Source organism: Schistocerca cancellata, chromosome 4, assembly GCF_023864275.1.
Source record: "Schistocerca cancellata isolate TAMUIC-IGC-003103 chromosome 4, iqSchCanc2.1, whole genome shotgun sequence".
Taxonomy (NCBI): Eukaryota; Metazoa; Arthropoda; class Insecta; order Orthoptera; family Acrididae; genus Schistocerca; species Schistocerca cancellata.
The window spans coordinates 445,985,956-446,003,046 of NC_064629.1; the positions used below are offsets into that span (position 1 = coordinate 445,985,956).

The window sequence follows — 17,091 nt, forward strand, 5'->3', positions numbered from 1 at the left end:
GGTTCGCATCTGACGTTGCCTGATCAGCTGTCGTCAGAGAGCACGGAACACTGCTCTCGTGAACTCTTCTTCGAGATGGAAGTTCAAAGTCTGGGCTGAATAGTTTTGTGTTAGGATACGCCCGGGTAATAGACTGCAAAAGGCGTTGTTCGATTGAAAGTTGTCAGATGAAAGTGGATAGGACGGACTATGTCGCGAAATGGAAAAGTGAAGAAACGACACAGACAGCTAAGGGTCCGCGCGGTTGCCAACCGCGTCACGTAAGGTACGTGCCCTCGCGGGTGGTGCAAGACTCTTCAAGGGCTGTTCTGTTGATAGTTGAAAGATGAAAGTGGTTAGGATGGACTATGTCGCGAAACGGAAAAGTGAAGAAACGACACAGACAGCTAAGGGTCCGCGCGGGAGCCAACCGCGTCACGTAAGGTACGTGCTCTTGCGGGTGTGGTTCTCTTGTTCATCCAACAGACTAGGTATATAGCCAAAACTTTCTCGATCTGGGGGTGTGATTCATTCTGTTTACGTTATCTATCACGGGAGTAGGCATGTGGTATGTCCCTCCAGACGAACATTCAAATACAAATGAAAATAAAGCATTGTTACATCCTAAATTATCCTTCTAAAACCATTTCTTACCTAAGACATCATTATTAATAAACAAATAATTGGCAGTACTCGGGAACCTATCCTAGCATACTTGAAATCCTACAAAATGATTATCCTCATCAATATAGTAACACAGTGACACATGGAAACACTAGATTGATACAAATACTAAATTACTGGTGCTGGCAAACTCTGGCTAAAACTGTCTGAACATTTGATAATAGCATAAATAAGACATGGACAAAATGAACAATAGTAAAAATAATACATCAACATAAGTAATTAGACATAATCAATTGGACATAAGTAATTAGACGTAAGTAATTGGCAACTCGTCATAGTGATACAAGACATGGCAAAACCGCAACAAAAGCAAAAGTTCAAAATAAATAATATTTCTTTCAAAGTAAGTTTCCTTATCCTCCAGTTACATTTCGTAGCAAAATGAATGTAAGCATCCCTTGGTATTCCTTTATGCTCTCGTTTGCATTTCCATACCAACTGACCTTCGGTACTTCTACCCACAAGAAAACTGTCATTAAGTAATGGCAATGTTGTGTGTAATGCTGTGGAATAGTGTAATGTCACGTCAATACTTCCTTTAAGAAGATTTTGATGAAAAATGATTTTATGTCTCCTTCAATGGACAGACCAATAATTATTAAACATGTGATAAACCGTTTCCTGTGTTGATTTGTTTTTGCAAATATTTGTGATTATCAGTCACCCAGTCAATCGTTCAAGGATATGATTGTTGTTCCTTTTGTTAATTCTCTCACCTACCTGCTTCCATATAATCATTATTGGCGGCTCGCCGAAGCTAGTTGCATCTCGGAAGACGTCGATATGACTTACCTGTCGGTGCTTTGGTTTTTAATAAAATTAGAGTTCATTTGTCATATAGTATATAAAGTGTGTGGGGAGCAAAGTAAATTCCTTAGTATTGAAAATGTGCATAAAGTTATTCAAATGGTTCGTTATACAATGGTTAAGAATTTTCTGTGTTGAGATTCAGTGCAGCTTGAGGTGCTAAGGTGCGACACGCGTCGCGCTCGTGAGATTGTAAGTTGCTGACAGCACAGCTGCGTCCGGTTTCACTGGCTCGGCAGCATAACTGGCATTCATGCTGGGTCCATCCTCTTGCTACGCGTGGAGTTAATCTCTCGGTACAGTTACAAAATTTCCTTCTAGAATTTGAAAAAAAACACCTATATGGGTATTACTTCTACCAAAACCTTAATTTTAAGCATGTTGGGAATCGTAAAAACTCTAGATGATTTGTTCTAATGATTAATGCTTGCATAAGGGATGTGTGTAACATTTGGTTGTTGCATCATCATGTAAACCGTTACTGTATTCCATTAAGGTTGATGTGATTGACATGTTTTTTACGGTCTCTATAGTCTTCATCAGTTTCTTAGTCACTGAATTCCTCAGTTCATCTCTTCTTGTATCAGATGACTACCATCATTCCATAAGCATTTTACCTATACCTTTGCACAACTCTGAATATGACTCCATCTCCTACAAATCATACATATGTGGAACAAACTAGTGTGCAACCTATGTCTGATCAGAAAGCCAACCGTATTCAAGAGAAGACCAAAGGTTTTCCTGTTACCAGTGTCATATCTTCCCTCTTGGTAAATCATAGCTGTCTAATCCCGTCCAGTGCTGAATCATTTATGTGCCACTAATAACAAACCCGCTTCTCTCCCTCCCTCTCCCTCTCTCCCTCTCCCTCCCTCTCTCCCTCTCCCTCCCTCTCTCCCTCTCCCTCCCTCTCTCCCTCTCCCTCCCTCTCTCCCTCTCCCTCTCTCCCTCTCCCTCTCCCTCTCCCTCCACCTCTCCCTCCCTCTCCCTCCCTTTCTCCCTCTCCCTCCCTCTCTCCATCTCCCTCCCCCTCCCTCTCTCCCCTCCCCTCCCCCTCCCTCTCTCCCCTCCCCTCCCCTCCCTCTATCCCCTACCCCTCCCTCTCCCCCCTCCCTCTCTCCCCTCCCCTCCCCCTCCCTCTCCCCCCTCCCCTCCACCTCCCTCTCTCCCCTCCCCTCCCCCTCCCTCTCTCCCCTCCCTCTCCCCTCCCCTCCCCCTCCCCTCCCCCTCCCCCACCCCCTCCCCTCCCCCTCCCCCATCCCTCTCTCCCCCCTCCCTCTCTCACCCCTCCCTCTCTCCCCCTCTCCCTCTCTCCCCCTCTCCCCCTCTCCCTCCATTTTTCTACTTTCTCAGTTGCTTTTTCTTTAAGTGCCTCTTCTATTACCTTATTATTTGTCGTACTTCCCCCAAAAATTAACTTAACCAGAATTGATTCTTTCAGGACTGGTACAATACCTTTCTTTTAGTAAATCTTTACGATATTTTATGGACTATTAAGATGTACTTTTTTTCTTCAAAAAATTGCCTTGAAAATTCAGGTATGCCTAATACTCAAAATTAATATAAAAATGTCCAGTTTTTTATTTAAGATTCCCACTAGTATTAAAAATGGCCATATACATGATGCTGTGGGAAACCTCTCTCTGTCTGGCAATGTTGGATTGAACTGGCAACAGCAGTGCACTGATGCAACAAACATGAGTTGTGGGGATTCACGAGCATGCTAACACTGTCTCCCTCCCATCCCGCTATCACAAACCCAGAACACTGTCTAGTCTATGATGCATCATTGCAGTCTACATACCAGTGACTTTAAATTGAAAGTATTTGTGTTATTGGTAACAGTACAAAATTTTTGTTAGTAGCTGGTTTTGTAATGGAAAAAAGGTATTTATATGATGTGGGCTATAAAAGTAATCGAATATACCAAACAGCATGGAAACAAAGCAGCTGAGCAGCATTTTGGCCCACCACCTACAAAAAAAACCATTCACAATTGAAGGCTAGTAAAGAAGAACTGAAAAACAAGAGGAAGACTAAATTTGCAGATAGAGGACTGAATACAAAAGTCCAAAACTACATGATGGCGTATTGAAATGGATTCAAGGACACTGTCAAAATGGCATTGGAATTAATACAAAAATGATTCAAATACAAGTTTGTAAGCCAGCACTGCAGTGGAACTTAACAGACTTCAAGGGTGGAGTGGGTTGGTGCCTCAGGTTTGTGAAGTGGAATGAACTTAGCATGTGAACTAAAACCAAAATATATCATAGAATGCCACAAGAGTATGAAGAGAAAATATTATCTTTCCATCACTGTATCATTCAACTTCGGGAAGGGGGGGGGGGGGGCAATGTGGAACTAAGCCAAATAGGGAATATGGATGAAACTCCTCTGGCATATGATGTGCTGAGTAGCAGAACTGTTACCATGAAAGGTGCTAAAACTGTAGCTATAAAAACAAGTGGACATGGAAAAATGCACTACATTGCTATTTTACATGTTGTGCTATTGGTGCTAAACTTAATCCATTCATCATTTTCAAAACAATGCCAAAACCTGAAATACCGTCAGATGCTGTTAATGTACATGACGGGCTGGATGGACGAGATGAGGCTGGTATGAAATTATGGATTAACAGTGTGTGGGAGAGAAGAGTTCTCTCCTTGTGCTATATTAGTTTAGTAGTCGTTTGAAAAATTTTGTGTGAGAGAAATCGAGGCAGGGAAATACAGAGCTTGCTGTTATTCCAGAAGGACTTACTTCACAATTGCAATCTGTTGATGTCTCAGTAAATAAACAATTTAAAGTGTATATGAGAGAGAAATGGAACAAATGATGGATGAAATCCAACATGAATTCAAGCCGAAGGGAGCTTTAAAATGACCTACAATCAAACAAGTGTGTCAGTGGATAAAACAGTCATGGTGTAGAGTGAGTGAAGACGTTATTGTTAAATCTCTCAAGAAGTGTGGCATAAGTAACACTCTGATATCAGTGAAGCGCTTATATCTGAAGAGGACAATGATGACGAGGAGGAGGAAGAAGAAGAAGAAGAAGAAGAAGAAGAAGAAGAAGAAGAAGAAAGTTCAAATGACAATTTCCAGGGATTATAAAGGTCTGTTCGGTTTTATAACTAAGAATTTTGTAATCTAATAATAAAATGGGTAAAAATGATGTTTAAAAAAATGCTTAAAAATTAAGGTACGTGTTATATTCTGTAGCCACGTATAGTCCATAAAATACGGTACTCCAGTTTGAGAGGAACATACTTATCACAGTCTTAATGCGTCTAACATTATTTTCATAATTATGCCCATTACTATGTATTAATTGTTATAATAATCATCACTATGCATAATTAATTTTGTATGAAAATTGTGATGTTAACTGTAAAGAGAATGCTGAACGAAACGGTACAGTCCAGCCATTCAGATTTAGGTTTTCTGTGGTTTCCTTAAATTGTTTGAGGGAGATACCAGTATAGTTCCCTTGGAGTGGACATGGCCAGTTTCCTTTTGTAACCTTCCCTAATTGGGGCTTGTGCTCTGCCTCCATGCCATTTCAGAAGAAAAGAATTATTGCATTATCGTTGTGCAGGAATTCATATTCCTACTCCTACTCCTACTCCTACTGGGTTCCTATCACTGTATCTTTCTGGATAACAGGTAGATGCCACTAAATTCTGTCCTGTGCTGCAACCACCATTTTGTAAAAATGTCAACTGTTATGTTGTTCCATATTAAATCATGGTGCCTATTGACTGTTAATCTCTCTCTCTCTCTCTCTCTCTCTCTCTCTCTCTCTCTCTCTCTCTCTCGTGTGTGTGTGTGTGTGTGTGTGTGTGTGTGTGTGTGTGTGTGTGTGTGTGTAATTCTTTGTGGGACCAGGCTTTAAAAACTTCTTGTCAACATTAGAGGTTTTTTCCCTCTCTCAAGGTGTTATTCTGTGTATTGGAATAATCTACTGGCTCATTCCTTGGTATGTGTCCATCTTACTCCTGTAAGTGCACACCAATGGCATGTTTATGCCATAGTGCTTCTTACTGCACAAGTTGTGCCTTACTGTAATGTAGATTTTGTAATAGATGATTAGTGAAGCGGTACTGTTGAAAAACACACACACGCATGCGCGCGCGCGTGCGCGCACACACACACACACACACACACACACACACACACACACACACACACAGGATTCCTGATGTTCTTTTAGTGACAAACAAAATCAAATTAACAAAGAACTATACAAAATAAGCCCACTTGTCAGAATGGGGTTACACTCCCTCTGGTCTGGTCTGGTCTGGCCTGGCCGGGAAACACTTATGGTACAAGCTGGCCTCATACATTTCTAATAGGGACATATATGGATAGCTTGCTGGCTACAGGAATACCTCGACATCATGCAGAAAGTTAACAGGCACATATGCCAGGCGTGGAGATGCAATGTCATGATGAAAAATGGCACCATTATACTGTTGCATGAGGAGTAACAAATGGAGAGGCAGGATGTCCATGATGTACTGTTTTCCCTTCAGAGTTCCCTCAATTACTACCAACCATGACCTGAAGCCGTACCTGATGGCTCCCTACACCATGACACTAGGAGCAGGGCCTTGGTGAGATAGGCCTCCGCCAGGGGTGCTGGCACAGGGGGGCATAAATACTGACCCAAGGGGGAAAAAATTAAGGACAGTTTAAGAATTAACTGGGAGGGTTATGTGCATTCTGCTAACCCTTTCGCTTATGAGAAGCAGTCTTTTGCTCAGCCCGCGAATAGAAATGTACACAGTTGTTAAAATGTCATTCCACTTTGCTACAGTGTTGTAGAATCCAAAAGGTTAGTGAATGGGTACTGTAGCAAATTCAAGAATAAGCCTTCATGGCTGAGAAATAATATTATGGGAATTTTTAGTCATTTTGTCCATACACATGTATACTCTATAAATCTTGTAAACACAGCTTCAACAAATTAAAGATGACAAATTATAATTATGGTCAAGTATGGGTCAAAGCAGACTGTCAAATTTAGCTATCTTGTCGATAAAGTATTACATGGTAACAAAACTTTACTTCAGTGATGTAACAAGCTATGCTCAAAGCAAGGAAATGCAAAGAAAATTGTAGTAAAATACAATACCTGGAATGGGATATGTTCTCAGCTCATAATTATAGCCCTTTTTCTTTTATTTCTGATTAACAATTTATCAGGAGCAAATGGTATCTGTTCTTTATTATACATGGTACTAAAACCAATGTACACTATGTGTTATAAACTTAAAGTTAAATTTTGTTTTATTTTCAGTTTTTTACAAAATTTATGTCATTGCTAATTTATTTGCTACAATGACACATAAAATTTTTTGTGTACAATATTTTTCATCCACATAGTTCAGTTAACTAAGTCCGCAGCTCGTGGTCTAGTGGCTAGCGTTGCTGCCTGTGGATCACAGGGTTCCGGGTGTGATTCCCGGCTGGGTTGGGGATTTTCTCTGCCTGGGGACTGGGTGTCTGTGTTATTATCATCATCATCATTATCATCATCATCATCCGTGACAGTGGCTCGATTGGACTGTGAAAAAAATTTGGACTTTGTACGGGTGCTGATGACCACGCAGTTGAGCGCCCCACGCTCCAATCATCATCATCATCATCATCATCATCATTATTTAACTAACATTTAGTAGTATTGCTCCATTTTCATTAAACCTACTAACAAAATTATAATATTTGCTAAATCTGCTTTAAAGCAATTTAGAAGGCAGTTTTGGGAAGGTGGGGATTTGGGGGGGATGGCAGCTTTTGCAACTTTGCCAAGGACACAGGAATTCCTTGGTATGTCTCTGGCCAAGAGTAACACTTCTGTGCCTCTCCAAAATGTTGGAAGAATGGAGCCTCTCCTCAGGTCTCCGCCATACTCGCCAACAATAGTTAGCCAGGGAAGTGCAGAACCATTACTTATCACTGAATACTCTGTGGCATCAATAATCGGCAGTCTGTGCCAATTGTCCCAGTGGTGTTAATGGCAGTGTATTCATGGAATGGTAATTCCCTAGTTTGGCTGCTGTCACTCTCTGACTAATGGTGTGGGATGACACAGAACATTGCATTGAGTCCATTACCTGTTTTCGGATGGCAGTTGCAGATGTGAAGGCATTAGTATGTGCTTGGTGCACAACCGGCAATCCTCCCTTGTGGTGGTCAAATGTGGTCGACGGGAACATTGAAAACTTGACATGTCCTCATGTTCCCATGCAATCCAACAATGGGCTATTGCCACATCAGAATGCCCATCAAATCTGGATACTGCACAATTCAACCAGCTGACCAAATGGAGATGCACAATGAGGCCCCTTTCGAACTCTGGCAGGTGCTGCTAACATTGTCTCATACATGTATGCTACATGTCTGTGTCTTTCAGTGATTTTCTGGACCCTCTACTTTTTATTTTATTTTTTTCCTTTTGACGAGCAGTCAAACTGTAGACCATTATCACTGCTGACAGGTTTTTCTAAAGAGCTTGAAAAAATCTTCTGTAAAAGACCTGTGAATTTCATAGAAAACAATAATTTCTTTTCAAGCAACTAGCATGGATCTGTAAAAGCAAACTCGCTCAAACTGATCTTTTTGCCTTTCTGAACAAACCTATAAGATGCAGAACAAAATCCTTGATATTTCAAGAGTTTTTGATGTGTTTGGTCACTTTATCTTGTTGAGCAAACTAGGAGGTAACCCATACATCAGTTGGTGAACTTGTATCAACAGAAAAGGAAACAGATAGATGAACTTGTATACCAAGAGGGGAGTAGCATAACCCTCTACTCTTTCAAAGAAGAAAATTCTGGCCTATGCTTTTTCCACTTCTTTAAATGATGTAGACTTGCCCAGCTGTTACCATAAATATGTTAAATTTGTGGAGGACACCAGTCTACTGATAAAAGGAAGGTATGCTATGATTTCTGGATGTCGTGTTGTTGTCTACAGAAATGAAATAGAAACTTGGCAAGAATTTTAAATTAAGACTAGGGTATTTTAAGTTAAGAATAGGGTTGGGTACAGTTTTTATTTTTAAAAGAATTATCTGATTTTACAAGGATACTTCATTTAAATCTGTGCACATACAGCACTGGTGTACCTTTTACATTAAAGTTTTGAATCAGAGTTTTCATTTATTTTTAACACAAATTCATTCTACCCTCCACTGGATGCATGACAAACATCCAGACACTAGTCAGATTTGTTCTATACTTTTGTCAACATGTCTAAAGTTACTGTGTTCATTGCTGTTGCTATATGGCATTGCATTTCACACAAAATTGTTTTAATAGAAGGCACATAGATCTGGTCTTTCGCAAACACCATCAAAGAAAATAAAGGCCATGAGATCAGGCACTCTTAAGACAGGCAGTGGTGCAATGTGAGAACCGCACATTGCTTATGGCTGATCCATCACTGAGACAGCTCATTATTGGGAAATGTTCTTACATGCAGTGTCAGTGGTTCTCAATCCTGTTGAAAAATGAAAATTTCAGCTTGTTCTTGCAATAGTGTAAAAGGCGGGTGCCCAACATACCCACTGTATTATTGGCAAAGGAAGCTAGCTAGCCGCTCCTGACTTTTTTGCTGCTACTCACAACCATATAAACCCTCCACTTGACACTGCAGCCAAGGTAAACATTTAGTTTCAGTATGTACATTAAAATTTACCCTAAGTTGGTGTGTCCATTCCTGTGAAAGGTAGAATCGTGTGAAATCAAATGAATCTTCTTGAAACACCATGCGGTGTTATATGGCCCATGAATTAGAAACATCATGAATCTGTTACAAAAATGTATTTAGGAAACTATAATGGTGGACGAAAAGTAATGCCTCCTGTATCATAAAAATGTTTATTAAATACTTAAGGGTGAAGGAGACCACTCACCAAAAGTGTTGGGTCATCAACAGGTGCGCACATGAGCAAAAGAGGAAGAAAACTTGCTAGCTTTTGAAATAAATCCTTTGTGAAGCTAGAGCAAGTGCACAAGCACACTACATTGTGCCAGCTGGACAGAGTGCCGGCATTGCACGTCAGCAGGTGTACTGGGGTGTGGTGTGGTGAATAATTAATGTGACATGGAGACATGGATAGGGAGAGGGTGATAGAACATAGTAAATGGAAACAGTTGGGTTGTGGGTGTGGGGACACTGTGTTAATGGAGAATGAGGCCAGGAGGCTTATGGGAGTGAAGGATATGCTGCAAAGATAACACCCATCTGCACTGTTCAGAAAAGCCAGTGGTGGAGGGAAGGATACAGATGGCCTGGGTTGTAAAGCAGCCATTGAACTTCAGCACATTATGCTCAGCTGCATGTTGGTCATGTGGTGGTCAACTTTGTTCTGGGCCAGAGTTTGGTGATGGCCGTTCATTCTTTTAGACAGCTGGTTGGTTGTCATGTCAACATAAAAAATTATGCAGTGATTGCAGCAGAGTTAAAAAATATAACAAGGCTGCTTTCACAGGTGGCTCTGCCTCTGATGGGGCAGAATAAGCATGTGACAGGACAGGATTTGGAAGTGTCGCGTGGGTGGATTGGCAGTTCTTGCACCTTCCATAGGGGTATGATCCTTGTGGCAAATGGTTGGGGGTGGGGTGGGAATGTTATAGGGTTGGACCATGATGCTGTGTAGTTTGGGTGGGTTACAGAACAGCACTTTCGGATGCATAGGAAGGATATTGGATAGGGTGTCCCTCATATATAGGCATGATGATAGATAATCAAATCCCTGGCAAAGGATAGGATTTAGTCATTCCATTGCAGTATGATATTGGGTGACAAAGGACAGTTCACTTTTTTAGCTGATGCGTGAAAGCACTGGAAGGATTAGGGGCTTGTAAGGATATGGCTGAGCAAGGCAGCATTTGTCACTGCAGGTATGCTGTTCACAGGTGGCCAGGCTGTGAGTGTGATTTTTTGGTGTGCAAGGAGTGACAGCTGTCAAAATGCGAGTACTGTTGGTGGTTAGTGTGTTAAATGTGGACAGAGGTGTGGGTGGAGCCATCAGAGAGGTGAATGTCAACCTTGAGGAAGGTGGCACATTGGTTTGCGGAGGACCAGGTGAAGTGGACAGGAGGGAAGGTGTTGAGGTTGTGGAGAAGTGATGATCGGTTGTCTTTGCCATCATGAGTCCAGATCATGATAAGGTCATCAGTGAAATTTAACCAGACAGGAGGTTTGTGGTTTTGGGAGGCTAGCAATGTTTCCTCTAGATGGCTCATAAAAAGGTTGACATAGGAGGTGTCATTCGGGTGCCAATGGCTGTGCCACAGATTTGTTTGAGTGAGTTAGTGGGTTTGGAATCTAAAGGATATTGGGAGAGGTAGTGTTGGATAGTGATAAGGCCCTGGGTATGAAGGATGCTGGTGTATGGGGAGGTGGCATCAGGAACACAATAAGCAGCTACAGTGGGGTACCCTAGAGTATTGGGTTTTTGGATTTTGGGCAGCTTGTTGACGGTGGGTGAGAGGTAATCAGGGGAGAGTTCTGGTATGTGTCTGAGGATTTCTGTAGGGAGTGGAGGTTACGTTGGCCTTCAGAGATGGGATCACTCGAGCAGAGCTTGTAGGTGGAATAGCCAGACAGATGGTGGGAGCCTTGTGTCCAGTAGTCACTGCAATGCATCATGACAGTGATGGAGTCTTTGTCTGCAGGGAGGTCGATTGGTCAAGATCCGTTTTGAGATTATGTTGTGAGTGACTGTCCTTTCTTCTGCTGAGAGGTAAGTGTTCATAGGAAGGGACGTGGAGGAGGATTGTTTGGCCAAGTTGGAGGAAAAGCATCCCTGGAAGGTGTTTGCTCTGTAGGTCTTTGACAAATCCAACATTATACTGTGCAATCCTTGTTACATGCACCATATATCCACAATTGAAACGCTTGCCCTCCAACTCTTGGAAGAGCATTCTGGATACCACCTCCATAAATTTTCCAACCTGTCAACATCCTACTCCCCCTTTGGAGCACCACTGCCCATCAACACCTATCCTACCCACAGTGAAAACTTTCGTCAGCCCTTCATAGCAACCAGACCCAGCCTAGCTGATCATTTCAATTTGCCACGTCCACCATAACTCTGTTCCAACACTCCATGAAATCCAGAACCCAAACAAACCTAAAACACAGTTGTCAACCTTGTGACCAGAAACCTCAGTCCCACAGACATATCAGTCCTTTCCAAAGGCCTCACCTCCAGCCTCACACCCAAGTTTAACCATGCTGGACTTGTCAAAGACCTACTTTTCTTCTCCTGCTCCCTACAGTTCAATTGTTTCCTTGCCACCAATCCCTCCAACCAAAGCCAATCTAATCCCAACATTGAAGCATGCCTCCCTCATTTCATGCCACAATCCAACTGTGACCTTTCTTCCTCCCATCTAACCACCGCCTGGCCACTTTTCAGGAATTCTGTTTCTCCAACTTGACCTTTGCACCCTTCCACAGGTCTCTTCCCAAAAAACAGCAACCTCTCAACAGTAGAGAAAACAGCCATTAACAATCGCAAGGTAGACCCTGATTAATCATCCTCTTTGCAGACAAAGGCAATGCCATTTTCTTGATGAGTGGTAGTTACTACCTCATTGAAGGCTTCTGCCAATGGTCTGACTCCTCCACCTGCAAGCTGTACTGTAATAATCCCGTCCAAGAAATCTAACATAACCTCCAATCCCTACTGAAATCCTTAGGCCCATCCCAGAACATCTCCCCTGATATCATCTTCCTCCTCACCCCAGTGACACCCTGCACACCCACCCTCTATGTGCTTTCTCGGAGTCCCCAAGCCAACTATCCGGGATGCCCCATTTTAGCTAGTTAGTGTGCTCCTACTTAAAAAATTTCCGCGCAGGTTGATTAACACCTCAAACCATTTGCCCTAAACCTAGCCTCCCACATCAAAAATACTAATCATTTTGTTTATCGACTCTCCACCGTCTCCACCTCTTTACCTAATGGGTTCCTACTTGTTACTGTTGATGCCACCTCCCAGTGGACCAACATTCTTCATGCCCATGGCCTTTCTACTATCCAACACAACTTCTGCCAACATCCTTCAGGCTCCAAACCCACACTACCTCAATCCTCAAAAATCTTCCCAGGTACACCATCAAACCCAGCTACTTCCCTTTGAGTGAAAGTTATATTAACAAATCTGCAGCACCACTATGACATGCTCCTATGTCAACCTTTTTGTGGGCCATCTAGAGGAAACATACCTAGCCTCCCGAAACGACAAACCCATTGTCTGGTTCAGTTTCAGTGATGACATCATCATGATCTAGACTCAGAGCAAAAGCACTTGATTATCAGTCCTCCCAAACCTCAACAACTTCTGCCCAATCACTTCACCTGGTTCTCTATAAACCAACGAGCCATCTTACTAGACATGGATCTCCAACTCTATGATGGCTCCATACATACCTTTTCCTTATTGAACACACTAAGCACCCACATGCCCGCATTTGAACCACTGTCATCTCTTCTACACCAAAAAATTGCTCCCAGACCACCTGTAGATGGTGCATTTACAGTGGCAAGAACTTCTTGCTCAGTATGCTGAAGATCTCGTGAGGACCTTCACAGACACTCACCATCCCAACCCAACCTATTCACGAACAGGTTTTCCATGCAACATACTCACAAACCCCTAATACTCCCACCACCTTCAAGCATCAAGTTACAAAGGTGCACTGTCCTTTGTCACCCAATTTCACACTGAACTGGAACGAATAAATGCTATCCTTTGCCAAGGATTGGCTATCTACCGTCATGCCAAAAATGAGGGACATCCTATCTAAGATCCTTCCTACCTTCCTAAAGTGGTATTCTGGCACCCAACCAACCAAGACAATGTCATGACCTAACCGTATGCCACTCCCACTCCCACTCCCAACCATTTGCCACAGGGGTCATGCCCCTATGGAAAACCCAGGTGCAAGAACTGCTAATCCACCCACACAGCACTTCCAAAACCAGCCCTGTCACAGCATTAGCCTGCCCCATTAGAGGCAGGGCCACTTGTGAAAGCAGTCTTGTCATATAAAAACTCTGCTGCAATCACTGCATAATTTTTTTATGTTGATATAACAACCAACCAGCTGTCTACCCGAATAAATGGCCACCACAAACTATGGCCAAGAAAAAAGTTGACCACCTAGTGGCACAACTTGCAGCTGGGAGTGACAGGCTCAAGTTCAATGGCTGATTCATAAGCCAGGCCATCTGGATCCTTCCCTCCATCATCAGTTTTTGTGAACTACATAGATGGGAGTTATCCTTATAACACATCCTTTACTCTGATAACACTCATGGCCTCAATCTCTGTTAACTCACTGTGTCTGCACCCTCAACCCAACAGTTTCCCCTTCACATGCCACATTACCCTGTCCCAATCCATGTATCCGTGTCACTGTCATCTTGCAAAGAACTCCACTGACTCCAACATGTATGCATTACATGTAGTGCCTGTGCAACTTCCACCTCTCCCTTCCACAGTTGTAGCCAGCAAACCTGGTGCCTCCCTCCAAATTGCTAGCTTTCCAGCCCGAACCCCCTTCCTGCCTGCCATTTGCCCCTCCCCTACCCATTCCATTTGATACAACCCCACCCCACACTAATCCACCTGCCAAAATGCAATCCCGGCAATATGAGTTCAGCCAGCACTACCTATTGACTACCCAATGCTGCTTCTATTTGGTGATTGGTCTCCTTTATTCTTAAGTACTTACATTCTGCCAGAACTTTCCTTACAGAAAAAATAGAACAGATCATAGCCTGAACTGTACGCTAACTATTTTTCAACATAGTCACCACACATTTGTATACATTCACTAAATGTTTGAACTCAGGCATCAAGACCAGTTTGCAAAAATTCAGGTGTTTTTCTTCTTGACCCATGAATTCAAAGCGGTTTGCTAATGGAGAAATGGACATTGCAGACAAACTGCACAGTGGTCAGCTGACATCTATCACAGATGCCAATTGAGGATGTGCTGATGAAGTGATCCCAGGAGACAGACGCGTTAGAGTTCACAGTGAATAGCGAAACCTAAGTTTTTAAAATTGTGGATCAAGGAGCGAAACAATGAATTTTTCCAAACTAGTTTTGATGCTTGGATTCAATGATTGATTGTGCAAATGTATACAGATGCATGTTAACTATGTTGAATGGTAGTGTTATATAGAGGACAGTTCGGGCTATGATCTGTATTACTTCCAGTGTTATATGTTCATTATTAAATTTTTATGACTCTGGAGGCATTACTGCTTTATTTACTGTTGTAAAAATTCTCCCAGTGCCTTGTTTGTATATTCTGGAAGTAATGATTAGCAGAGATTGGATGTAGGGTCTTCATGACCACATGCAGTCATCTGAACTCCTTGGGATCAACTTATCTTCACTGCAGATGAATCAAATAGGGGACAAAATAATTGAGCAGTTATTTAATTTTAATATAATAATACTTCTCCCTGGTGGAATAAAAATAACAATCCATTTGTGAGAGAGGAGGATGTATAAATATGCTATCCCAAAATTTTCTTAGAGCCCACATGGTTGTGTGATATCATTAATTTAAATGTGCTGTGCTTTCTTCAGTTTGCAGTTTGCCCATAATTTTTGTGACATTCTTCCTACACATCCTTCATCTGTTCTGTAGTCGGTCAATAAATTGCCTAGCCTCAAGAAATGACACGGTCTTTAGTTTCATCCCATGGAGGAACCTTTGTACTTCTGTAATCTGGCTCTGCTTTATTTTACTTAAAATGGCACCAACAAATTGATAACCTAAGTGAAATGGCTCGGTACATGAAGATTTGCAAAACACTTACAAAATAAGAAAGTAGTATTTGATGATTAGATATAAGTCATACAGTACATATATTTTTTCTGGCTGATTTCATTTAAACTGTTCATTTGTAAATTATTCTTGTTGTCTCATTGCTTTGTTAATCATTAACCATCATAAATGTAATGAACTGCATTACTGAAATAAAATTTTTTCCAGGAACACTTCATGGAAGTTATAAACAGAGAGGAATTCACAAGGTTGTCTGCCGATGAAGTGGAAAAATTACTTAAGTCAGACGACTTAAATGTACCGTGTGAAGAAAATGTTTTCAATGTAAGTTGACATATACTTAAGCCATCACCAAAGGTACACATTATGCAAGTTTTTCCTTGAATTCATTGAATATTATTTTGTCTGAAGACCAGAAGAATTGTCAAGGACATGTAGTAAAGACAGTTCCCAATCCTCCAATTCAGAGTATCTGTTATTGGGGGGGGGGATCCAGATGTGAGTTGTAAAACAGTCATTGAAGTTGAGCAAGTTGGGTCCAGTGACATTGCCTCTGTGTGGTGAACTTCATTCGTGGCCATTGATTTAGGTAGACAATTTGTTGGTTGTCATGCCACCACAAAGATTATGAAGAAGTTGCAGCAGAATGCTTTCACAGATTTTCTTGGGATGTCTATTGATACTGAAAACAAAAACATCCCAGTGGACCATTGGACTGCAATGACATCAAAAGAAATGGGAGACCTTGCGTAGCTAGTCCTACGGAGAGTAATGAAAATCTGATTGGTGTAATATTGGCAACATCTTGTGCTGAATAAAGTAAGCATGTCAGACAAAACATTTAAGTCTCCCTCACCCCGAGGTAACGTCATGGTAATACAATGTAATGTTACCTCTAGCCTTTGTAATAAGCTCAATTTGGCAAGGAAGAACGTCAACAAGTTTATTCAGTTATGCCATATCCAGCTGAAACCACATGTTGATGATTATACCACATAGAGCTGCCAAATTGCAGGGATGTCAATTTCTACATTTCACCCACTGTTCTAAATGGTACCAGAAGTTTTCTATGGGATTAAAACCTGGTTAAGTAGCAGGACAGTTGAGGTGTGATAGGGATTGGTTACGTGAATGTTCGTCAAACCAAGAATGTTGAGTTCACAGTACACTCACCATGAAGAGTTAAAAGAAGGGCAATATTTGGTCACAAACAGTGTTTAAATAGACATTTTGACTCTTGTTCTCAGAAACGTGCATAAGTGGGACCAAGTAGTGTTACGAAAAACACCCTCACAAAATTACACAACCACCTCTGGCCTAAACTACACACTTACACACTGCAGGTTAAATGTCTCAGTTGGGCTGGTGGTGTACTTGACCCTTTGCATCATTTCAACAGGGGAAAAATTGTGACTTGTAGAACCACACTGTTTGTCTCCAGTCAGCTACTGTTGAGGTTCTACGTTGTTTGGTATCATTGTGGCTTTACGTCTTAGTGTAAGCAGTTACCTTTTACGAGGTACCATTCTCCAAACATCCTTTCCATGCAGTTCCATTTTAAATATTTACTCAAAAACTGGTTGAAGTGAATCTTCATTCACTAATTGCTAACAGCATCAATTACTGTCTGATTTGAAACTAATTATCATTAATATGACATGATGCTCATTTGCAGTCCCTGTTAATTGGAATCTTTTTTATGCCCACTGTTCTTGTGGCATGTTTCATAGTTGCAACTGGTAAACAATTTCCTGTTGACACATGGGACAGTCCATGTTGAT

The 17,091-nt window shown here is 41.7% G+C and overlaps 1 protein-coding gene across 1 annotated transcript in view; it reads left to right on the forward strand.

The window, feature by feature from the left end:
- LOC126183561 (kelch-like protein 5) overlaps positions 1-17,091 on the forward strand; it is a 328,711-nt gene that overhangs the window by 243,244 nt on the left and 68,376 nt on the right. The window contains exon 7 of the mRNA XM_049925639.1: positions 15,518-15,634. Within this exon, the coding sequence (XP_049781596.1) occupies positions 15,518-15,634 (117 nt within the window). The remainder of the gene's footprint in view (positions 1-15,517; positions 15,635-17,091) is intronic.